The 24,709-nt window shown below is 41.1% G+C and overlaps 2 protein-coding genes across 5 annotated transcripts; both read left to right on the top strand.

Moving 5' to 3' along the window:
* Positions 1 to 222: 222 nt before the first annotated feature.
* On the top strand, positions 223 to 19,943 carry LOC111252952 (uncharacterized). 4 transcript variants are annotated; one of them, XM_086992215.1, is made up of 7 exons: positions 8,285 to 8,708; positions 9,817 to 10,072; positions 11,645 to 13,443; positions 13,643 to 13,950; positions 14,227 to 14,361; positions 14,732 to 14,801; positions 14,989 to 19,943. In XM_086992215.1, the coding sequence occupies exons 3-7, from the start codon at positions 11,715 to 11,717 to the stop codon at positions 15,216 to 15,218; spliced, it is 2,472 nt and encodes an 823-aa protein (XP_086848341.1). In that variant the 5' UTR covers positions 8,285 to 8,708; positions 9,817 to 10,072; positions 11,645 to 11,714; the 3' UTR covers positions 15,219 to 19,943. The 4 variants fall into 4 exon arrangements, with proteins under 4 accessions (XP_022667384.1, XP_022667379.1, XP_086848341.1 ...); XM_022811649.2 differs by lacking the exons at positions 8,285 to 8,708; positions 9,817 to 10,072 and adding an exon at positions 223 to 2,020 and having other exon boundaries at positions 13,643 to 13,932; XM_022811644.2 differs by lacking the exons at positions 8,285 to 8,708; positions 9,817 to 10,072 and adding an exon at positions 224 to 2,020.
* Positions 19,944 to 21,168: 1,225 nt separating this feature from the next.
* On the top strand, positions 21,169 to 24,666 carry LOC111252953 (cysteine/serine-rich nuclear protein 2-like). The gene is made up of 5 exons (XM_022811650.2): positions 21,169 to 21,790; positions 22,420 to 22,718; positions 23,198 to 23,332; positions 23,473 to 23,527; positions 23,905 to 24,666. The coding sequence occupies exons 1-5, from the start codon at positions 21,169 to 21,171 to the stop codon at positions 23,925 to 23,927; spliced, it is 1,134 nt and encodes a 377-aa protein (XP_022667385.1). The 3' UTR covers positions 23,928 to 24,666.
* Positions 24,667 to 24,709: the final 43 nt, after the last annotated feature.

A 24,709-nucleotide genomic window follows, 5' to 3' on the forward strand; every position in this document is an offset into this window, starting at 1 on the left:
CGCTGTCAATTTTGATTATCTGTGGGCGATTTTGGAAGCAAATACTAGCATCGTAAAATAATTTTAGTACTCATGTTTCATGCTCATCGTCATTTCATTTTTATTTTTTATATAATGGACGAGAGAAATCACTCGAACATAAAATTCAACGATATAATGATTGTATTGATTTGACCATCATAGCAAATAATGACAATAGCCAAATAATAATTTTTGTATGCATGGCGAGTTTTTCAGATAAATCTAATCATTTTTTTAAAGGTACAATAATCAATCAGACACGATAACCCATTAACCCCTAAATCCTTTTAGCAACGAGCTAGCGAGCGGGTCGTGTCTTGTGTGCCGCAAGCGAAACCATTCACATCATCAGCTAGTCTAGGCCGTATGCCTCACAATTGCTACTATTACTCTCAGTACTATTAACAAAAAATCTGAGATAAAACACAATCAATGGCATATACAGAGACAGAAAACATCAGCAGCAGTTGCTCTCAGCACTTTGTCTACTTGTAACAAGCAGACGCGAGCGATCGGCTCCTACCTCGCAGCGCAAGACGAAGTAGAAAAACCCGTAAAACAGCATCATTGTTTCTGCTACAGAAGCAGACGAACCAAGGGAGAGGCGCTAATAATAACAACAGCAGCAGCCGCTGCAACAGCGCGCAGACAAGCTAGAATAGTGAACATTACCACCAGAAGGTGCAATGAGTGGTATCAACGAGACGTATTTCGCGAGCCCAAGCAGCAGACGACGACCGGGTCGCAACGCATACGGCGGGTCCAGAGCGATCAACGGATCATAAGGCGGGGCAAAGCGATAGTCTGCGCAGCGGCGGCAACAACCGCAGGAGTAGCTGCGGTAGGAGCAGAACTGCCAAAGATCTCTCACTCTATCATCACAGAGAACAGGACCAGCGGCGGAAATCAAGACACTTCCTATGAAGGGAGTTGACACAGTTAGCAGAAAAGGAGAACCAGCAGAGGGAGCAGCTGATTCAGTAGCACTAGCAGTACTACCGGGGGCAAGTAAGCAAGCCAGGAGGCAGCAGGGCAATCTCCCGAATATACATATTGTCCAGCTGGTTCGCTACTGCCCGTGTTCCTTGTCTCGACATTAACACGCATAACGACAACAACGACAACAGAAGAGCGAAGGGGCTACTGTGTCTTTGGAAACGTACGAAGTAGAAACAGCTACAGCGCCAACAGCAGCAGCGGCAAAAGCGAGAACTGAGCTGGTCTGAGATAAGCAGTACGAAAGAACGGTCAGAGAAGCAAAGGGGGCACTGAAAAGCGAACAGAGCTACGAATCGTGTAGTCGTTGTCTAACTCTCGGGCCGTCAGAGTGTCTGCATTGGCCTGCCTGGCCTGCTATGTTTTGTTTCATTTTCATTGTCGCCCTTTTCATCTCCTTCTTTGTGTTCTTCCGTTCCCATCGTCGTTGTTAATGTTTTTTCTTCTTTCCACTGTGCGATTGCATTTTGTGAGATCAGAGTGTTTTGTAATGGCAGTTTGTGCTCTTGTGCCAGTGAACAGCGACGGCGACGACGATGGGCGAAAAGTAGACGATGATATGAATATCGCGTGCTGAGCGTGAATAAAAAGTATTCCAAAGCCATCGTGTCTCGTAATCGAAAAAACCCTACAACAGCAAGCGTAATGTCAACAACTGCGACCATAACGATCACAACTCAAGTTGAAATTGTGTTGTAAAAATATGACTTTAAAAAGAGTGCCGCCACTCGAACGTCTTTTTAATGCTGTTGTTCGTATTATTGTTGCCTCTCATAGAATTTATTAGCGTATAATTTAATACGAATTTGAAATACTACATTTGTGTCAATGTCGTGCAACGTTTGTATCATTGGTTGGAATATTTTTGGTGCGTATTGTTTGAGAAACAATAGCTGTGGTTGTCCTGTCAGGATGGATGTCGGACACCACTGACAAGCCCATCTCGACCCCATTTGCCGTGATTGATCCTATTATAACATTAGGAGACGCCAGTACCACTCAGGTGAGTTGATGATGCCAATCACTACAGAGTTAGGATAATATGATTCGGTCGTACAAAATGGGTTATTCCTTGCGAACCCAAATGATTGCTAATATGGATATCATTAGATATCGACAGTGGTTTCATAGGTGTCGTCGAACACAAACTTTCTCACGCATCATTTAGAGTTCTTTTTCTATTTTCGTAAACAGGCTTTCGTCATCATGTGTTTTCCTACACCAGTAATTTCGGGCCTCTTTTTTTTATTGTTGCTAGCTAGAGATCGCAGTTAAGGTCACCTAACGATAACATGTAATTAGGCGGAATCATAGAGTTCGAACTGGAATGTATCCAAAGACAGAGCTGCAAAACGCAAGTACCTTCTACAATGTCCTTGCCACATACGAGCAGAAAGCCCACGCGGGCGTTTTAGTGAGATGAAATCAATTTGATTTGAAAAGTCTTTGGACGATTTGACGTCATATGGATTTGTTAGCGTCATCATGTCTATATTACCATCGCTCAGTAATTCGTGTGCGCTCAGTAATTCGTGTGTACTATCTCGAGATCATTCCATAGCTAACGATGGCCATCTCAAAAGGGAAATTCAGCGCACAATTTTCTAGATCGGTATTACCTATCGCTGCTAAGTCTGCATTCCCTAGCAGCTAGCGTCCTTCGAGCTCCCGCGCTATTTCTGTCTAGTTTTGCCCTGCGGTAGCCGCGAAGTGGCAATTGGTACCTCATCGTTGCTTTATGTCTGGCGTATTCGGTGAGCATTGCCGCCACAGAGTGAATCGCGTCCAAAAGCTCTATACCTGTAGTCCAACAAATAATGGACAAGAATTCTGCAAGAAACATTATAATGTTTATCCAATACTACAATGGTCGTTCATATTCGTATAGGTTGTAAACATTTGCTGGTCATGTTCCATTCGGAGGCATAATTCGACCTCTGCTTTTGACAGATCCGTTGACACTGGAACCATCCACGGTGCCTAAAACCTGCTTTTCGCCTGGCTGATACGTACAGGATAGAATAACGTCAGTGGTCAGATGCGCTATGGAAGAAAATTAAACTTCCTCCTGGCTTGGCAACGTGTGCCCTCGGAAGTTGCAGTGGTATCATATGTACAGCAAGACACCGGTTTCGTAACATTGTCTCAATACCGTTTATCCAGATGTATAAATGTGCCTGAATTCAGATATAGCATACGCGGCATTCACCACGAATTATGGAGTTTTCTAAACAATGCCTTCAGAAGCTATTCAGTACTGTCCAATATACTTTACTTATGATTTCGATTGCGGCGCCTTTGTCGTTCCCCCGGTTGTTTACTTGCTGTTACTGCAAGAAACTCTACACGCAAACGCGCAATTGATTCGGTATATTGTTGAGATAGATTCTCTCAGCAATATACCAATATATCGCATCGTCGTTATTATATGCCAACACAAGGGCAACGGTGAGTTCCCAGTTCATTCTGTCACGTCCGAACGTGACAATAATGAGACAATAGTTAACACTCCGCCTATCCGCCTTTGTCGGTCGGATCTGGTTCTCTGTCCGCCTGTTCTGGGCTACTACGCCTAACAGTCCGTTTGAGGCTTCGTACTGATTTGGGACGCCGTTGGCAGCGGGCAGCTGGTTTTCATATACAGATGGTCATTACAAAGAAGATAGCTACAAAAACAAGGAAGATAACTAATCACGACGTGTACCTTGGAGTTGTAGTATTTCTATTATTAATGCTCTAAGATCCGCCAACTAACACAGATAGCTTGAAGCCGCAGTCGAGGAAGACCGACGACCGTTTCAGCGCTAGTAGAAGAAGCGGCACGGGGTGACGCGTGCGTCTCTCCTTTCGGGTCCCGATTTCGACAACAGACCCTCTTATTGCTACTGGTCTTGTTTGGCTGGGAGACTCTGTGCATAGATGCTATGAGGTGCACAACAGTCAATGGGGGTTAAGACAGGCATCGTTAACAACCCCATATGTTGCCAACTCACAATCAATATCATGGAAATAAAAGTTAATGGTTGGCAATTCGTTTAAGCTATGAAGTCAAAACACGAAACTCAGTTCAAGACGACTAAGCGTAATTGGGTAATAGGAAAAGGGACGTCTTAATCGTCATTGGTATGTTGATAATGGAAATGGTGATTGAGTAATTATTCTATTGATTGGGGTCGGTAACTGACCGCTGAGACGGTGTGGTATCACTGAAAAAAAAACACTGGTCTTTGCCGAGCCCACGTTTCCTGCTGAAAAGAACATTCTACAGTTTTCAAGCTTTACTTTAATGATTGCTTATCTGATCGATCTTATTAAAATAGGTTAGGTGGCTGTCGAGCGCCATTGTAGCACCGATAAGGCACGCACAAGGGATCGCTGGTCGTGCCGCTTAGTATCAAACCGATTTCGTTTACTGAATGCTATAAGTCGTAGAGGGTGCAAAGATCAAACTAGGGTGGAAAATATACGATTGTAATATTACATGTTGATATTGTTCATCGAGCCTACATCGAATTCTCTAGTAGCGAGATCGTTTCTTAATATATTATTTTGCTTTAAAACAAATGTGATAGAGTAAACATTTTCTGTGAGCCTTTACTGTCAAAAAATAACGTGACTATGCTAGGTTTTTAATGGTATATATTAGAAAAAGGTGATTTTATTTGTAAACGATTGACTTTTGCGTTTCGAACGAGAGGGCTAATTTGTTTGCGTTGTTATCCAAGGAAACCAATTATTCTTAAAAACAGAAATTTGTCCTTAACCGGATGCCCTCAGAGATGGTTCAGCGTAATTGCTCGAAGTACACGTTTCGTTTCCTCGATGCAGAACTTTTTTTCTATTCTGCCTCAAGGTCACAGTTTTTATATGTATGTTTGGCTGTGAAGGAGTCAGGCGGAACGAAGCAAAAACATGGAGAAGGTGAGGTATCCTTAATCTATATTCCAATATCCTGGTTGATATTTCCAAAGATCTCTTTAGAAGCAATTTACTTAAGATAAACTTTGGCTTTTATTACCAACCGGCGTTTATAGGATTACAATAGCCCTTAATTTCCTGTTTGCTACCTGATTTGTCTTTCTTTAATTTCTCTATAAAACAGCATATTTCGGAGTATGCTAGAATAACGTAGAATAATTACGTCGTCACTTGGATATCATGTGCAGTTAGACGTTTTCACAAGTATACTCAGTTCTAGCTGGCTACAATTACTTTAAGTCTTGTCTATATATATATTTGTTCCTAAAAGGGAAAGTAGTCCGATGGAACTTTTATCGACGTTAGTATTCCTGTATTTTCCAACGACAGGTGTCCTTTGTATATTTAATTTGCCTTTTTCTCCTATACTAAAAAAATCTTAGACAGTACGAGCTAATTGAACAAAAATCTATATACATTTTAAACTGCCATAGAAATTTGTTCCACCTCCTAGATTAAAATAATGAGAAATCAGAGAGCATAAACATATTTCCTGATCAAATGAAATGTTCCAGTTAAATTGTTTAGCTGTGTAATTCCATCAGTGAGGAGAGAGGAACGTCAACGTCGCAGAGCTTCAAAGAGCGGGAGCCTGCTACTAGCATGCGACGATGGAAATACAATGGAAATACAACAAACAGTCAAATCAAGACCAGCTCAGCTTTCTCTTATAGAGAAGACTGAAACACGAACTGTGCCGTCATAAACTACGTAACCTGAGCAAACTTTGAAGTAAGTGTCAAGGATATGCGCAAAAATTCTATTAGAGATTTTTGGCGAATCCTTTTAATACTGAAAGGCACGATCTTATGTAATCAGAATTTTTAACATTCTGGTATAATTTGAAAAATGCGAACAAAAAAAATCCTATGGCAATTTAAAGTGTATATAACTTTTTCGATGCATCCTCGATGTATATTTACAATAATTTGTGAAGCAAACAACAAACGGGGTTTCCATCTCGATTGCCGACTGTAATATACAATAAGAACTACTACTAATTTTATTGGCAGTTCCGATCTTTACCGGTACGTAGACCTTTTACTTCTGATCGTGTTCTGACTGATGTTGCTATTAGTGTTTTTTTCTATTGCGTAGGATATATAATCGCCATACTACTTGACGATTTGGCAATTTCTAGGAAACTGGCATATGAACAAAATTTGGAAGGTAAAGATCCTATGAAAGACGTAGGTATTATTAAAAAAAATAAGCCTATGTTAGCGCAATGGCCTCCATGAATGGTGTCATAGAAATCTGAAATCATATTACCACTTAGAGGAAACTCATGTGGGGGAGATTTTCATTGGCTGAAAATAGGCTGGGGAACCCCGTATATGGCTTCGTATTGGGTGATATTTGGTATATACAGCCAGCACCTGATTTGTGTAACGATTTCTTTCAAGTTAATTTATGTATCGAAAGGCAACACAAGTTCCTGTATAGCTGCAGCTGTTTTGTCCGGACTTATATTCCATTAATGCCTGCAATGCTGTCATTGAAGATCCAGGTCGATTCGGAGTAAGGTGTTAGAGAGGAACCGGGCACTGTTATTAGGCAGGAGGAGCTCCGCCTTCGGCCTACATTAGATAGGACATGCCTTGGTGGTGTTCGGTCGTACGTAAACATAAATTTTCTTTAAAGCAAGAAGCAAATTTCTTTAAAAAACATCGCAACAAGACAAACCTACTTATTGAGTTCGACCCTATAATATAGACGATCATCGATTTTTTTTTGACTGTGAAGAGTGTCCTTTGTTTCCCAGCTGCTCGACACATCTGCACTAATCATCAACAAAAACGCTATTAGCCATTTAGTCTGACGAACAATTCTAGAGAGGCCCGCAAACCCACTTTCGACTGTGAACGATCATTATTGGTGTCTTCGGATGCTATACGTAAGAGAGTGACTGTCACCTATAGCACCTAGTATTGTATTTGTTTTGTTCACAAATATCTTAATATTATAAAATATTCAAAATAAAAGCTTTAGTTTAATGCTTACAGAAGGAATCGCACGCACTTAATATAATTTTTCTTCCCACGAATGCATTTCTTAAAAATTTACTAAGGAGATTGACCAACTTACTGCTAAAGTCCCAGCCAAAACTACCATCAGCATAGTTTCCTTCGTTATATAACGGCGGTGTTCGATGTCCCGCGCAGCATATCTCTGGGGCGCAAGTATCACCGCTGTTCACACTGTCGAGCCTCGAACACAGACAACCCTCACCTCTAGCAGTATCACAGAAGGTGAAATGCCTTTCAAAAAGGGATAATTTTGGCCTCATCAAAACACCCTGTGTAGGTGCTTACTTTCATAATCAAGGTCCGGAAGTCGCTGTGACAAACGCGGCCCCCAGATTTAACCGCATATCAAAAGAAGAATTTGACGCACGCTAAAAGCCATATTTTCCGAACGGATGTCAGACATTAGGTAATGAAGTCTGTCAACTGCTGATAATAACAGCAACAATCACAATAATAATAATAATGATGACTATACTTTTTAATACTTAAAATGTGGAAAGGCCTCATAATGGTTGTTGTCCTGTATCAGATCGGTTATTAGTTAGATTGGTATCTTTAACTGAATCTGCAAACGGTGGAAAATCAGTAAAAACCTAAATTAAACCAACATTTTCCGCTGAATCACCTCGAATTGCAATAGCTCGTTCATCGTTATTGCGATGGCGTAGGATTTCCGGGCGGGGCAACCTCAGTGAACAAATGATACACATTGTAAGAGATGATTATATATCTGTAACCGTACGGGTAGGCGAGTCGTGGATGAACGTGTACTTGCGTGTAATGTGTTTTTACATAGTAAGATGTAAATACAATAAATTTTGTGCTTCACTTCGAAAACAAAAGCAAGGCCAGTGGGTACAATTAACCAGGTCGTGGTTATTAAGATGCAGTTTTTTATTTCACGATATTATTACGTATTTGTATCAGCTATTCGAAAATTTTTCTATGCGCAAATCAGTCTAATCGCATTTACATTACCAGGTTAGGCTTCATACAAAAACTTCCTATCGATGACTAGATAATGCTCGTTAATACGTTTGTTTGGAGTTCTTATCGTTATTATCTACAAAAAAGTCTTTCATTATCACCGTAATGAAGTCAGCGCATTTCCAAACTATTTTACAAGTAAACGTGTGAAGGATTAACTAAAAGTAGTAATGGTCGTTTGAACATCTATAAATTACCAGAGAAAGAAAGGCGAAGCACTTTAGGTATAAACCGGTGCTGCGCCAGTTAGGTTAAAAATTATTATATGAATGGCCAAGAAATTCCCGCCGTTATTTTGAACTCCGTTTCCCTTCCCATGCTGACTGCGCGGCTCATGCAACCTGTGATTAGAACGCGTGTATTTACACAATAAATCCGTTGTCGTTTTTTTCACTTGAGTGTGAATGGGATATCATAGAAAACGTTGAAGGATAAAAGTTTTAGACGGTGAAAAAGTGCATCTTTGACGCCCCTTTTATAATGCTTTCCTTCAAGAAGATTGCCGGAGCAGTCCGGATCATTTGAGCACTATGATCGCTGCGCGAACTAGTTTGAAGAGTTCGGAAGTTTATGGTATAGATCTAAACAATGCATTTTGCAACAGTAGAACGTTTAACTTCGACGAAGAGAGTTTAAATGAATTTGTGGAGGAGCACGCGTGTCAACGGAAACGACAAATAATTGTGAAAGTAACAGGTAGCCACGGCATCATTTCGTATCATGACTGCTAAATACACTAATCAAGGAAGTTAGCCTTTGGACCCCATTGTATAGTAACTATACGACTAACTATTATGACTTCAATAATGTTTTCTCTAAGAACATATTTTGTTTATTATGAAACCGACGGCGAAAAAGTTTTCGCCAATCGAACGTAAACTGTGGTAGGCCTTACCAGTTGTCTTCCTTTCATTTGAAAATGGGCATTGATTCAATACGAGTTTTGTACTGGACAGTGGCTCGACGTACGCCGTATTAAACTAAACCGGTATAGTGGTATAGCTGTTTAAAGCGAGCTCAACATTCATGAAGTGCTAACAGTGGTTCAGTGCTTCTAAAACCTGTAGCGGCGTCTCTCAAGCTTCAAGAATTGGCCCGGGTTCCGTTTTGCTCTGTAGAAGAGTACCATATGAATCTTTTAATCACGGCATCCAACTTTACTATTTTGAATCCTCAATGACCGGCTTTTTTCTTTTCAAACACTCTTGTTGTGATAACAAACTCTTACCGTCATGTACACAGTAATAGTTTCTGTAGTACATCGTCCATAGCCTAGAAGTCCAAGGTTGCATCTTACCTCTATCAAAAATCCACATGCACGCGTGATTCGAGTGTAGCTTGAGTGAATTCAACAATTCGTCAAATCTGTTTAGACATATCTCTGAATAGATTTAATTCGCTAGGATACTACGTGTTTAAACTAGCCCACACTGACCCTAGTCTGCTGCTTCGTAAAAGTCCCAACAACGACCTTAGTTCACCCGACAACAAATTCTAGCTCAAGTTCCGTCAACAACCGTTACCCGTTTATATGCGAACAAGTAGACGATGATATATTTTTTACTATGTCAAGCGAGTCGCTGACTAAACGTGTCATAAGTTTAAAATAAACGTAGACAGGTAGAGCTTGAGGATGTTAAATCGAATTGTTATGTGTCTATGTTGGAATAATTTATTTGACCATGTAAACCAGTAATATATATATATAACCCTACGGACCCGTACTTGCCCAGAGTCATTTTGGAAACGGCTTTGATGATTTTTAATTCTTTTTGGTTGGTTTGACTTGATCACCTCGTGCCAGGAAACAGCCGACGTTTCTGCGTAAAGCCTCAAAAACAATTGACGAAGTGTATTGGGCGCGGGAGCTGTAGGGTTGTCGAGTTGGACTGTCGAATCGTCTTTGAAGTTATGAATCATCAATAAGCAAAAAAGATGAACTGGTATTAATAAACTTTAATTCGAAATCGCAAATTCTAATTGTTCATAAATGCCGTTGAGGAGAAATTGCTATCATGAAAATAGCAAGATCGTGGCGGAATAAGAGCCAGCGTGTTCAGGTATGGTTTGCTATTGTTGCGTTTAGCCCTTGGTTAGTCGTGCATAACTAACTGATGTAATAATTGACTTTTCAGAGATTAGGTATTATACTTAAGAAACCAGACTTATTCGCAGAAACTAATTGCAAAAGGGTTTACCTAAGTGCAATATTTGAAAATAGTTCGAGAAACTGAGTAAATGATTAGCGGAACGGAGGCACGACTGAGTAAAATTACGGAGTGCGGGAAAGAACTGCTATTCACATACGACAAGCGGATCTGTTTGGATTCAGTTGATCGAATTGCGACAGCTACTCTGCTCCATAATTGTTTTCGAGCGCAAACATTTGTCTGTACGTATATCTTGCTGGCACGATTAGAAGTGATGTCATCGTTCTTGTGCTCCGAAAGCGAGCAATATTTTCTGTATGCCATTGAAGACCAGTCTTGAATGTATGAAGGAGAACATACAACCAAAACTCACTGCAATAAGACTCAATAAGTACGTTAAACAATGACGAAGCATCGGCGAAGATCTAATTTTCTGACAGAAGCTTTAAAACACCAATACAATACCTGGTGGTACTTTGGAGCGGCGATATTATACCTGAGATAGTGGATAATTTATCTGCTAGATATACAAATATGCCATTAGTTTTCGTCGTTATTTATATTCATTATAAAACAAAAGCGCTGTTTTTCTCATTGAAGTAATTGCTAGTTCGTTCTTTAATAGCTGATACTTCATATCAATCCAGCGATTCTTAACTCTCCTCGAGTCACGTAATGGTCTTACGTGTCTCTAAGATAAACATGTTCCTTACTAAGCTACCACTGGGTTTTCGCGAAAGTTACTTTCTTTTTGTAGTTTCAGTGAATTATTTGCAGAAATGCTAACGCACAACCGAAAACAAGGTAGTATGGGACATTCTCCTATGAAAATGTGTGTGGGTCGATCCTTGGGTTTATAGATGACGCCTTGAAACTGCTCTGGCATTAATTCGAGACGTCCGTTTTTTTCGCCGTCCTTCAAAGTGGTCCACTTACGCAGCCCTGAACACCTTGGAGAGCACTGTTTATCATAACTTGCTTGGGTTTCTAGCTTGGGGGATCTAGCTTGGGTTTGGTCAATACGGGGGGGGGGGGGGGGGATATATATATCTCCCGGTACCCATCACCCCTAATGGGCATTCTGCTCTCCGCCACCCCGGGACGCATCCAGTAAGGGTCCATAAATACGCTGCCCTATGTGCAGGCGTCCCGGATGCATGCAGGATGAGGCATTCCGCCTCATCCACCGGTCGGGGCCCTTCAGGTTACAATAGTTACCTAGAACCTAGGAAAAACACTACACTCATTCGTAGATTCGAACTGATCTTTTGCGCTTTTTCTAACGGTTGTGTAGTAAAGAACCGTTCTAAGACACAGTTGCTATTTTTAATATCTTCACAGCTATACATACCTTAAAAGCTGCAGCTATTAGACATACATAGAATAAATTTTACAAACGCGACCTTATAATTGCTGATTTTGTCCTTTTTCGTTTTTCGTTTTCTGCATTTCGTTCTGTGTTCTTCTGAATTTCTACTCTAGGTGATGACGATGTGGTGTTGGAGCAGTGGCGGAGAGATTAAAAGAAAACGTGCGCGATCTACTCGCGCATATGACCATTGCTAAATTCATTGGATACCCGCAAAAAATGGCGGGTTGGGAGCGCGACACCCGGGAAAAAGAGCCGCTTGATGCCGAAGGGGCGCCAACGGTTCAGGGGAACAGTGGTCAGGATAGCCAAGGCGCACGACCCGAACGCGCCGCCGCACAATTGTGCCAACTCAAGCTGAAATATGAGTATTCGCCCCAGTCACCCTCGAAACGGAGAACAGATATCTCTGAGCAGGCCCCCTGCTCGCCGTCGGTGGAGACTTTGCTAACGGCAACTGTTCGCCGAGTAGAACTCGAAGTGGCCAAGGAATTGGGCCCGGAAACCAAGCGGAGTAGAGATGATCGAACACCTTCAATCGATGGCCGAAGCGACCGGATGCCGCCGCAAGATGCAGGGAGTAAAACACAAGATAGAGAAACGTCGCTTACTGCGCCAAGAAAGGTGACCAATGGAGAGCGACGAAGCAGCGATAGTGCTGCGATTATTGTACAGAAGCGAAAAGACATGGATAGCCCAATTAGCCCGTCAGTAACAAGAAGCCAGGTTTGGGAAGAGGAGGCGACCCCGAAAGAAGCGAAGATACGAGCCGATGTTGTCTCCAAATGCAATGGCAACATGGTCATAAAGAATAGCAACCTAAAGACGGTTATTTCTAAGACCGTTATCGCTAAGGTCACTGCCACTGATATCAGTAACAATACGAGCCAACAGACGATGGCGTCTGTTAAGGTAGTCGTGGCACCAAAGGCAGCTGCCGTTAAGCGGGAATCTCCCTCACCCGACAAAACCGATGAAGAGAAGCGATCAAAGAATCCTGAAACGATTCCTGTAAAAACTCTTTCAAAGGCCAAAACTTCTATGGACGTTTGTCCCTTAGGTGGTACGTCGACGCCTAGCAATGGAACGTGTACAAAGTCTCTGAAGATAGGTAAAAAAGAAACAACAATAGATGCAATTTTCGAGTCTGACCTCAAGATAAAGCCTTTGGGTAAAGGCGGCAATGAAAATACTCCTGTAAAGATACCAACGACAAAGACGAGATCCGAAATGGCGCTGACAACGCCGAGTTCGAATAATGGTGTTGGAGTTAGCTTAAAGTCGAAAAGTGACCCAGCCAATAGTGAGGTGAGTACGCCAAAGATTATCCGGACAACGACAGTAAACGCACGTAAACTCGCCGTCGGTGACGATTATACGACAGTCGCTGCCGATCTGACCTCAACGAAGACCGAAGCTGAGGAGTGCCATCAAGTCGGCCAGGCCTCGATTACTAGAGCTGGGAACGCGGTGATTACAGCTAAAAGGACAATCCGAGAACTGTCCGCTAACGAGGCTCTAGAGAGCACACCAAAAAAGTTCGTCTTAGGCACGTCACCTGTAACAGCTGTGAACAGGCGGAAGGACCTTGATACTCCGGTGCTCAGCCCCGTCATGAAAGACATTCTCGACAACCCCAGTTCTCCAATGACACGAAGCATGAGTCGACGGATGGAGGAAACGACCGTGCCAGGCATTGATAGTGGCATAGGTCGTTCCATGCAAACAAGCAACAGCATGGAAACACCGTCATCGTCTGGTAGCGTAGGAACGGCCTCGTCGGACTTAAGTACTCTGCGCGCAGAAGAGCCGCCGATCAAAAAAAGGGTGCGCTTCGATAGGGTCACTGTGTATCTCTTCGAAAGGACACAAGGCTTTACAAGCGTACCCACGCAGGGAGGATCTACTCTAGGTAGGTTAGTCTTTGAATTTCATCAATGAAAATTGTATTGCTTTTTATCTTATGATATACTTTCTTAGATTTTTCGTCCAAGGAAAAAGATTCGATTAATATCAAGAAATGATTCCTGATCGTGTATCCCTTATTCTCCGAAAGAAATTTAACCATTTATTACAGGTATATAACTTTCTTTTCATTGTGAATCGTACAGGAATGGGCTCGATTCACCAGGATTTGGAGGAATATTCTGTGGAGGAGCACGCTGAACGGAAGCGGCTTCAGTTACGCCCTACAGGGGTACCGACCCCTCCATTGGTTCTTCCGATACCTACGAAACGACGTCGTGAGCTCCTTCGCCAATCAGGCGTCCGAGATATAGATGCTTTGGAGAAGGATGAATGTGAAAGTATACGTGCCTCGAGGGAGCGATGCGGTTGTGCCTGTCAGGGCCGGTGTGAGCCTATCGTGTGTCTCTGCATATTGGCAGGAATCTCGTGCCAGGTAGAAGTGTTCAGCCAGGTGGGCACCGTACTTAGAACATCTGCGTCTCAAAATGTTTGCATTAGTATCTATATGCCATTGTTAATAAGTCGAAAATCGACTGTGGGAACAGATAAATAAGGAACAAGTTGATATGGTCGTTTCAAAAAAAAAGATTGGAAAGACTTGGATGCTTAAGGACACAACCCGATATGGCCAGTTATGTTAACCAAAAAACCGTTGTTTTCTATGGTCAATTTCGAATTCCCTTTTTTAGTCTCATAAATCTAGAATAACTGTGTGGTTTAATTGTAGGTTGACCGATCATCATTTCCTTGCGGATGTAGCCGTGAGGGTTGTGATAACCCAAACGGAAGGACCGAGTTTGACCCTATCAAGGTGAAGGCTTACGTTCAGCAGACGCGACTTCGCGCTAACCGTGAAATGGGGGTAAGTTCCAAATATTATGCGTGATCAAATAAGGGGTTTGCTACTATTACGCGGTGTTTCAATAATTTCGATTTATAATTTCGTTTCCATAAATTCTGTCTTTGTGCTTATGCCACCAGTTTCTCATAAAAGCCACATGTAATTTTATTTGATAGCATATCCTATTGTTCTTCGCCAACGCAAAAGAGAAAACACAATTAGGCACCTTATACGCCCGACTGAGTACCATACTGAAATAGAATCAGGGTCTATCTTTCCGATTAAGATTTTAGATTTGGATTTCGATCAATAAGTAGCTAAATATAACAACCAGGTCTATGCTTTTGCTAGGTTAATATCTAATTCAATTTATATGTGTGTGGTATTACAGTTGCCCGAAGAGCAGATACAGGTTATGCAGAACAGAGTAGAGCAAACCACATGCGAGTACTCGAGTGAAGGTTTGTATCGTCCCGATGGCAGTGCAGAAGTTGCAAAAATTATTAGAGTATATTATAATTACGACGTGCTAAGATCTTTTGCGTGGCATGGCGCTAAAGTTTGACACACTCGTATAAAATTGAGACCTTCTTTGAATTTAACAATTTCCAACCGATACCTTGCGTTCGTTGCCGTTTTGTTGCACAGGGTCCGACAACAGTTCAGAATGTTCGGAGAACAGTGATTATGCTTCTTCCGATGAAGCTATACCACCGGTACAGCTATCATCAGTTTCACTACATGAAGACATAGAGTTGCCTGCCCATTCTGCAAAAGACGCAACAGTTAGTTCCATCAGCCAGGTACATGCCAAAGAAGAGCCATCCGAAGATAGCGGCAACAGTGGGGGAACCAGCGTTGATAGTGTACAGTCTTGAAACGGACGGAGACATACGCGTCACAAAGACCATTGCACGGAAGCGGATCCAGTAAGTTATCCTGGGCCACCTATCCTGGAATAATGGAATCCTCACCCGTAAATACAGCCGGCAGACCTTTAGGTTGAGGAACAGGGTTACGAAAAATTCGGACAACGTCGCGATACGGCATTACGTTGTAGCCATCTTTCGACGGCGGTAACACCGTGAAGGTTCTAACGATGAAAGTGCATGAAGTCCGTGAGGTCGGTCAGAGTTGCGTCATGTGTATCTTTTCGCAAACAAATGAAAGAAGATGACTATCGCGAAACCATGATGGCGTGTTTGCTCAGTGATAACTATATATAATATGTATAGATATATTACCTAGGCGTGGTAGGACCGCTATCGAGTCAGAGAACGGGTGTAAAAAAGATCTGCGGCGATTGTTTTTTATGCTTGTTAATCAAGTAGAAAGTATAAGAAGGAGATAAATCAGTTCATTAGGAAAATTAAAGGTGCAACTCTTAGGGGAAAAACAATGCGCAGTAGACGAGACAGACATTTTCTTCAACACATGTAGATTGTTTGGAGCTTGAGCGCGCCATTCATGCATGCCAGTGTGAAGTCGTTGATTACAGGAAAGAAAGGCAGTTAAAATACATATAGTAAAGAATTGTTCCAACGTGCTGCGATCCGAGCAGTATAGATATATATGGGGCATTGCCGATAATAACACCCGATTCAATGACTCATCCTTTCGTTTCGCACAGCTAAAGGCTGTGCTAATATGGATTTAACGGTTATAGCGATACTAATCCTTGTCATTTTGTGAGTGTATTTTTTGTTATTTTTAATAATCTTATTATTTGGTATTATCAATTAAACCAATTGATCTATCGTAATGTGGGCATTTACCGTGACGTGGCCTAAACCTAAAAAAAAGCCTAAATAAGTTTTGCAGCTATTTGCTTATCGCCGTGATATTGGGGCCATTAAAAGCAAGCAAAATGACGTCTGGGAAGGCTTCCACGAGAGCAGCACATGAAACAGGAGTCGTTGATGTGACAAAGTAGGAGTTCTAACGTTGGCGATTTCTGAGGGTTAAATTATACCAGGTAGTCTTGTGCTATGTTTGGACGTATCGAATAACTTGAAGCTTATGAACAAACTTACAATGGTAAACAATGAAACTTTTTAAGGTTAGCTCAGGTTAACATTGAGCGGGCTAGCATTACATAAAGTTTGCTCCTCAAAATAAATTCATCAGAGATAAAAAGTGCACGTGAAAGATACATTGCAGGCATCCTTAGTTCATGAAGTTTATACTGGGCGATAACCTTGCAGACGCTTTACGGTCCTGGAAATAATCTTGCGGATATGGGTTTATTAATCTGTTTATGCTATCGTTCATAAGCAACCGTTGTGTCCGAACGTAAATCTATTTGTGCGGGTTCGCCGACTGCAACAGCTGTATTTTTTACGTTTTGAGCTCGCATATCAAATAATAAAAGATTCAGCAACAATAATGAATGACTAGGAACACAAACGGTGGGGCTTCGCCAGCACAATGGGCAAGGTTTTTGGGAATTATTGACTTCGGTTTTCTCCCCCTACGGACATTATTGTAATTTACGGATATTTCACGAAGTTTATTTTCACATTGGCAGGCAATTATAGATCAATCATTTATTTGATGCGAATTCGTCGCTTGATTGAATACCGTTTATTGTATTTTAACCTCAGCTGATTCTTAAAGAGAGCTTCTTTTTTCGGTCGACATGTCATTTTGGTGACCCCTCTTCTAACCATTTATTCGATATGGCAAGTTTCTTACATAGAATAATTGAGATGTAGTGCTTAGGTCACACCAGTCGAAATATATTCAAACCGTGGTCTCTGTAATTCCCTGCCGTGTTTGGTTCTGGCTGTGCATTTACCAATGGACAGGATATCACCCCTGTGGTAGGGCTGTCCGTAACATGTGGTACCGTGAATATCAACCGCTAAAACAGATCTCAGTTTTTCCATCCAGTATTATTTCGTGTAGCCACTACTATTATTAATTGTGAGAAAGAGCGAAATGTTTACTATCGAAAGTATTTTTGTATGTCTTCTGTGGTTCACTCTCTGAGTCTAGAGAGTAAACAAATGCAAAAATAATTATATACTGCTATTCCGTGAACAGATTTTTTCTTGGTATCCTAAAACACTATAACCTACATTTTATAAAAAAAAAATGGCATGAAAAACGGCTTCAATGAGATGTCAATGGCTTTCCAGAAGCCGTCCTGAGAACGTCAGAAATATGAACTGGTTGTTTCAACTTTACCGATTGTTCTCACACCGTTAAATAAGTAATGGCGAATATAGTTCGATAAATTCATCGACATTCGGATCACTAGACCCTGGTGTTCAATGTTCTATCCAGATCAAGCCCTGTCTAACGAATTATTGTCTTCTGCATTATCCATAATTAACTAAACACACGAGCTGAAGTTTCGTTTTCTCTTTTATTAAATAGTTATTACCGGTTACCTTTGTCTTTTTTCACCTGAAGTATAATTCAAGCGCATTAACGAGTGCGACGACAAATCAGTTTCTACAACTACCTGAGGTTGCGCGTATATAAAAATAGTGAGATGTAATCTCGTCATTGCTTAGCGTGTGTACGTCTAACGATTTCGTGGACCTATATACCAGCAAGATCGCAAAAATCTAGTTTTTCTTGTTCTACAAACGTGGACAATGTCGCTAATGATTATATTGTAAACCTTAATATTTTACGCCGCCACAAAGTCCCTTGTACGTTAATAGCCAACGGACTACTGCGATTTGTTTTAGGGGACAGACAGGAGACGTGCTTGGAAATAGGGCATGTGCTACTACAACAGCTCAAGTCTTACGTTTAGTTTTTTACTGTTATAAACCATTAGGGTCGATCGCTTCTACTTATTGATATAGCTAAATCTACAACATCGTATTTCATTTCTAATACTGTGAAATGTTAATTAATTAAGTTAAACTGTGTGCTAAATCAGACAGGGTATTTTTATAGTATCCTTTATTTATAAACAAGAGAAATAATAAGCAATGGTAAAATGTCGCAAAGAAAGGCAACAGCGGCATCCAACTAATTTTTTGGTATGTATTTTGTCGTGTTTGATGAGCGGAGAAACTAGCAATTAAACAACAACTTGTAATTAATAATTGAGTAACATGCAGTGGATGCGCGTGCAGTGCATGTGCAGGCTTCTACAGTTTGACTATCGCTTACATGTGGCGACAGCAGCAGAATTCGATGCTGTTTAAAAGTAAGCAACAGAAGATTAACTTTGCACACTGTGCATTAGCCACAACGCAATTGATGCTTAAGTATTACTAGACAATTACCGTTATCGTGTGGTTGTGTACAACGATTGTACGAAAGCGAAAGATCGATCACTCAAAGAGAAAATGAACGTTATTCTTACAGTGAAAGATTAGGGGTCATAAAGAGGCGTCAAAGAATTGTCGATGATGATGTTTCATTGACTTAGGATTACTATTATTAATGTACATAAATATATAATTAATATTATATATGCAGCAATATTGCTCGAAGTGGACGGATATTACAATCATTTGTTAGCGTGACAGTAACAAATATTGTAGGGTCCCGCGAGGAGTCGACACGTCTAACGTGTATAGGCATTTACGGAAATTAGTCAAAAAAAAAAACACGGAAAAATCCGGTTTGAAATCAATCGGGTGGACAAATGTCAAATTCGGTTTATGCTGCCTCGTGTTAATGATTGATATTTGTGAGATATATTCACCAAACGTGAATGAACAGCCCTGGGTCTGCTTCATCCTGTCAAATAAAACAGTATAACGGCATTCAGCTTATATTCAGTACGGGGCTATCACCCAAAATTAATATTGGATCGAATTCTTGAAACTCAAATGCCCCGTCAAAATCTTACTTGATGGGTCGACAAGAACATTGGGACTTATGTATGGTAGCGACACGCTGGGCGTCATCCTCGAGCACAGCAGAAGAGCAAATGGGTAGTTTTGATAATGGTGACTGATTAGTGACCATTTGATAGAACCTCATGGAAATTTCACTATCGAACTGTTGAAATCGTGTAAGATTCAACTAGATAATGTGTAGTATGTCAAGCTGAACAACGCTTAAATACGCGCCAGAATGGGTTATATGGAATACTATTCATAAAGAAGGTAGAGTGTACAGTTCAGACAGAGTGTACATAACGATATTTATTTAAAAAAGTGAACATGAGTATCATTATTTCGGAATGGATACGATTATTGCTACCTAGTATCAGACTTGGTATCAGGTTTGAGAAATGAAATTCTGATCCAAATCGAAACTATTATTGGCCTTTATTTTGAAAATAAGGTTTTGCGAAAAACCATGCTTCGGAATGGGTTAAGATACAAAACTTCATTCAACTTGATGGTAAGGTCGTAGGAGTATATCAAAACAGGTTCAATGTATCTTGATTATATTGTACATTGCTTCTAACACGGTTTTGGGCAGAATAAATTTAGTATAAAATAATTGTTGCCCAGATCATTTTTCTATTAAATGCGACCAAGGGCGATTCTCGCGCATTGCGAAATATGTTCGATGTTCGTCAATGTAGTGAAACTGCCTGTAAAAATACTAAATATAAAAATTAATGTAAAAAAGAAAATTATTGATAAGAATAATAAACGCGAAAGACGTACGCAGACGTTGACACTGTGTCTTTATTTCCCTGCTTTTTTTTTTAAATTTAGTAAGCCTCTTGGTGTAAAACCAACCATATAGACTGCAATTACTTTTCGTGCTATAGTCTTAGTTACGTTAGTCGTAAGTCTTTTAAAATTTCCTACGGGTCTACATCAATCAAGCATCATCATCACCATAATCATAATCATAATCATCACAATAAGGCAATGCTTCAAATAGTCGACACTTATACGAATCTAGTAAATTTCCAACGAAATAGAAGTTTTAAACGATAGGACTTTCTCAGGCCGCCTGTAAACTGTTAATAAAATGCAAATGTACATATAGCAGAGTCTAGTGGAAGGTAGCGTAGAGCTAAGCAAAACTGAAATTAGTCCACTGCAAGAAATGCGACGCATCATTCGCGCATCAGTATATCAGCAGGCGTATACTGATTAGTACCACTAAAGGCGCCTGAGCTCAACAAGGGAAACGCCGAAGCTTCTTTTTTAAAGGTATAGAAAATCCATTTACGAATTATGAGGGGTATCCGAAACCGATCCCTCGGATTTTGCTTAGTGGGGTCCTTTTGAGTAAATCTTTACACGGCTCTTAATACATGTAAGGTACTTCATCGAATATCTAAGGGAGATCGCCGTAGCATAAAATCAGCATATATCCGTTAGGCCTGTCTGGCAAAGATCGGTCTCACGCCTTTAATACTAACAGCGTTGCCTTTATTCAATCCTAATCGGAAGATTTAGCCTTTTACAAATGACCTTCTGATTTTTTATAAGTTGTGCGCAACATGATTTGCAGTAGATCGTAAATTCAACTGCTATGTTGTCGAATGTTGCTGGCCCAATAAAAGTGACACATCGTTCACGGAACAAAAATCGTAACCTAAAATCTATGAATATCTACCAATTATCTTGTAGGCGGTTTGCCAAAACAACGAAACCGTCGAAATTATTAAAGTGCAGATAGGCTAACCGTAATCTTTCGGCAAGTACGCTCTTATTTTCGAGGTCTGCGAGACCCCAGGTAAGGTTGAAGCACTGGAGCGAAAAGCACCACGTCCTAGCGCGCGTTTAGAGGGTAAGAAGCCTGAAAAGGACGACAAAGGCACTACATCACCGATTTACTCAAGGTTTTCTTCTTCTCTAGCGCTCGTTAGGTTCTAATTGGCAAACCAATTGCGATTCGTTTAGCTGCCATTGGTAACAGTATCACCTATTTAGATTTTGTAATATGTCTGACGTTGAAACAAAGGGTTGCACCGAAGTACATGCCCACAACGACACTGATCAGACACAACAGCAGTGTGATAATCAAGCTGCAGCGGCCGAACGCAACACGCCCTCTAATAACTCAACAGTTCCTGTCGTCCAAAGCACGTGTTACGACGTCAGCCCTAATGATAGCCAACGATCTGGTCAGGCTGCGGACACGCTAGCTGATAGGGCGTCGTTTAGTTCCGATGAATGCGCCAGCACGTCAAGCGATTCGAAATCTGCGCAAAAGCGAAAAGGCACCGATAGCTTAGCGCACAGCTCCGCTAGCCAAGCGGTACTTGGTTATGGGTTGCCAAAGGAGCGTAAGCTTAAGGACTTAGGTAGCAGTGCGTCTGCAATGTCAACTTCCAGGAGCGCAATAGACCAATTGTCGGGTTTGTCCAATTCCAGTCCTAACACATGCGGTGTAGCCGAGTCAGGTCGAAAGAAGCTCGTTTCCTGCCTAAAGAAGAAATCTTCAGATGCTAATAAGATTCAGGCAAACAAAAAAGAAGTTCAATTTGACAAAACAACAGTTTACTATTTCGAACGAGCACAAGGTTTTACCAGCGTTCCGATTCAAGGCGGTTCAACTCTTGGTGAGTAGAAAGCAACTGAGGGTACTCTGTTATCGGAGCATGGTTTAGTCACTGAAACAAAAAGAAACAAATGCGTACCTGTCATGATTATAGGACTGTTTGACACTGGACACACAAGTCAGCTTTTTAGTTCGTTTCAATGGAGTAATATAAAAACGCTTACTTCACTAACTTCGATTGTATTATCCTAGCCGACCTATAATTTTACCTTCGTTATTTTGCTGTGCTAAATATTAGTCGTGAGATTCATTAATAGACCACGAACTTGCTGTACGTTAACGCATCAGTTTCCCTGCTCTAAAACGGCTAAGTTTAAAGTCTCCGTAGGCGAATATTAAGTTTTTTCGAACGCTACTCGGCCTTCGATGTCCGACCGACATATTTCTCCTTAATTGAATTCATTATTTTTTTATTCATCAAAAGACTGATAATAAACTATGTGTAGGATTGAAATTAGCTTCCCTGGCTACCATCATGTGTCCGAACGTGAATACCTTACGTCCACTTGATCTTGTCGTTTTATTTGAAAACTGAACTAGTTCAATACATATATATAGCACATGTTTGATTTTGTGCTTAACCGATAACTAAAACTATTCGTTTATTTGCTTTATTATTATCTCAATTAGGCATGAGTTATACCCATCTGGATGTTGAAGAGCGCAGCTTTCAAGACGCCGATGACTGTCCGACCAAGCCATTTTCAGGCGACGGAGCGGAGTCGATAGCAGCGAATTCAGTGCCATACCCAATACCGAGCCAGCAGCGCCGCGAGCTATTACGAAACTCAGGCGTGGAACATATCGATCCAAACGAATACGTCGAATGTGAGAAAATTCGAGCGTCTCGCGAACGATGCGGCTGCAAGTGCCCGGTCCGTTGCGATCCGTCATCGTGCCTCTGCATAATGGAAAACATTCCGTGCCAGGTAGAACCAAGGTTAAATCAAGTCGCGTAAAAAATTGCACAGAATAAAATCATATTCGCTTAATAGGAGATACGCACTGGAGGAAGCATTCAGTACACGCCGTTTTTATGAATGCGGAACAAACTGCCCTATTTTATATATTGATATTATATTAGAAAATTGATGAACTATTAGAACTCTCGAGATACAAACCCCACTTCGGGTTTTACAGAGAAGAATCGCCTTCCTGAACTGTCGATCGCTTTCTGGGCCTACTCCTCCGGACACTTTCTTGGACTTCGAAAATTGCGGACATTTTTCGAAATTGACAACGAGCAAGTTTATAGTTTGTTTATTCAGACGCAAACCTCGCAGCATTACAGTCGTTTTATTGAATGGCGGAGGTGACTAATGGAAAGTGATCTTCTATAAATGAGAAGTGTCTACTCGGATAGAGACGTATTCGAGAACCATAATAACACTTTTTTCTTCCGTTGCAGGCGGACACCTCGGGAATTGCGTGTATATGCAGCCGGGATGAGTGCCAAAATCCCAACGGCCGAAGCGATTTTGACGCGATAGCAGTACGTTTTCACGTCGCACGAACTTGCGTCCGAGCCAACCGCGAGCTAGATGTAAGTCCATTGTCAACGCTATCATAATGAAAGTTTTGCTTACTATTTTTCCCTCGTTTTCGTCGCGTCTCATTTAATCACACACATTTAATAGCTTCAATGGCACGGTATTTATCTTATTTTTGACTGTACCGTTTCAGCTGCATAGCGAGCATTCACGGGATCCGCCGCAAGGCTGGGCCAACCTCTCATTTTGTAAGTAAACGCGATCGCTATGACTAAGATGATTGATTAGAAATCGTTCTCACTAAGATATGTTGATCGTTTCCGGCTTGATACGATTACTGCTTGTGATCTTCATCACTCAGACCTATTTTACCATTACGTTTACTAAGCGATACGAACCCAATGATCGAACCTTACACGACGTGGTAGACGGTGAGACACGTTGGTAGTCTTGGTTTGAAACCTGGCGTCAATACACTCCGTTGCAATGCTTAACGAAAACACGAAGATAGTCTACGCGAAGCTTGATATGTCAGATTAAATCGAGTTTAGGGAAATTAAAATTACAGCTTAGAGTTGAGATAACACTTTGCTGAACTGCTCACTGCTGGATGCGTGCTTAACAGGTGGAGAAAACAATAAACCTTGAACACTTCTACAACGACAATTTTTCATCCGATGAAGTTGTCCGTGGTGAGCTTCGCGAACTCACATTGAACGCGTCAGACAGTCGTCAAATACACGTAAATTCGACTAGTAATAGTCTCGAAAAAAATTGCAAAGATAACAACAGACCGTATGAACAATAACAGAGTCCTTATCAAAGAGAAGGGCTGTTGTGTACTTTCACAAAATACGGTCTGCCTTCAGGTCGTCGGTTAGCCATGGGCCTCAGAATCCACAGCTATGCAAACTCCGTACACCAATAAACCAGTGTAAACAAAAGATTGACTCTCCTTTAACTACTGAATACCCGTCATTAGTTAAAGTGCATCTCGTATATGGAGCAACTAGACTTGACCAGAGCTCCCATGGATGTACGTAATGTGTGTAATGACTCGTCACAGCTATTTGGTATTATTAATCGGTTCCGTTCCTGTAAAATATATCTATCGAGGGTCTTGAGCAATCCAGGATAAACGTACTTCAGTAATTTATTGTATTATTATTATTATTAGTTAATCGAGTGGTATTATCTATTCACACCAGACATACGCAGGCTTTACAGACGAAACCTATAGAGGGTTACATACTTTTTAGCTGGTGGCGAGAAGGAAAATCATTTCACCCGAACTCCCCGAAATCTCCTATCCACTAAAAACAGAGCCTGAGAACGTTCGAGCAATTTGCATAAAATAAACGAAACTAGATACCATTGCGTAGCTCGGCTGGATGATCCATCTATCCTTCTGTTTTCTTTTTGCTTTTTTT

This window comes from Varroa destructor, unplaced genomic scaffold (assembly GCF_002443255.2).
Source record: "Varroa destructor unplaced genomic scaffold, Vdes_3.0 BEIS01000006.1, whole genome shotgun sequence".
Taxonomy (NCBI): domain Eukaryota; kingdom Metazoa; phylum Arthropoda; class Arachnida; order Mesostigmata; family Varroidae; genus Varroa; species Varroa destructor.

Bases quoted from the DNA above. Each gene is read 5' to 3' on its own strand.
- LOC111252952 (XM_022811644.2), top strand. From the start codon at position 11,715: ATGACCATTGCTAAATTCATTGGATACCCGCAAAAAATGGCGGGTTGG. The intron at 13,444-13,642 runs GTAGGTTAGTCT...TGAATCGTACAG, and splicing joins GCAGGGAGGATCTACTCTAG to GAATGGGCTCGATTCACCAG. The intron at 13,951-14,226 runs GTGGGCACCGTA...GTTTAATTGTAG, and splicing joins AGGTAGAAGTGTTCAGCCAG to GTTGACCGATCATCATTTCC.
- LOC111252953 (XM_022811650.2), top strand. From the start codon at position 21,169: ATGTCTGACGTTGAAACAAAGGGTTGCACCGAAGTACATGCCCACAAC. The intron at 23,333-23,472 runs GTAAGTCCATTG...GTACCGTTTCAG, and splicing joins GAGCCAACCGCGAGCTAGAT to CTGCATAGCGAGCATTCACG. The intron at 23,528-23,904 runs GTAAGTAAACGC...CGTGCTTAACAG, and splicing joins CTGGGCCAACCTCTCATTTT to GTGGAGAAAACAATAAACCT.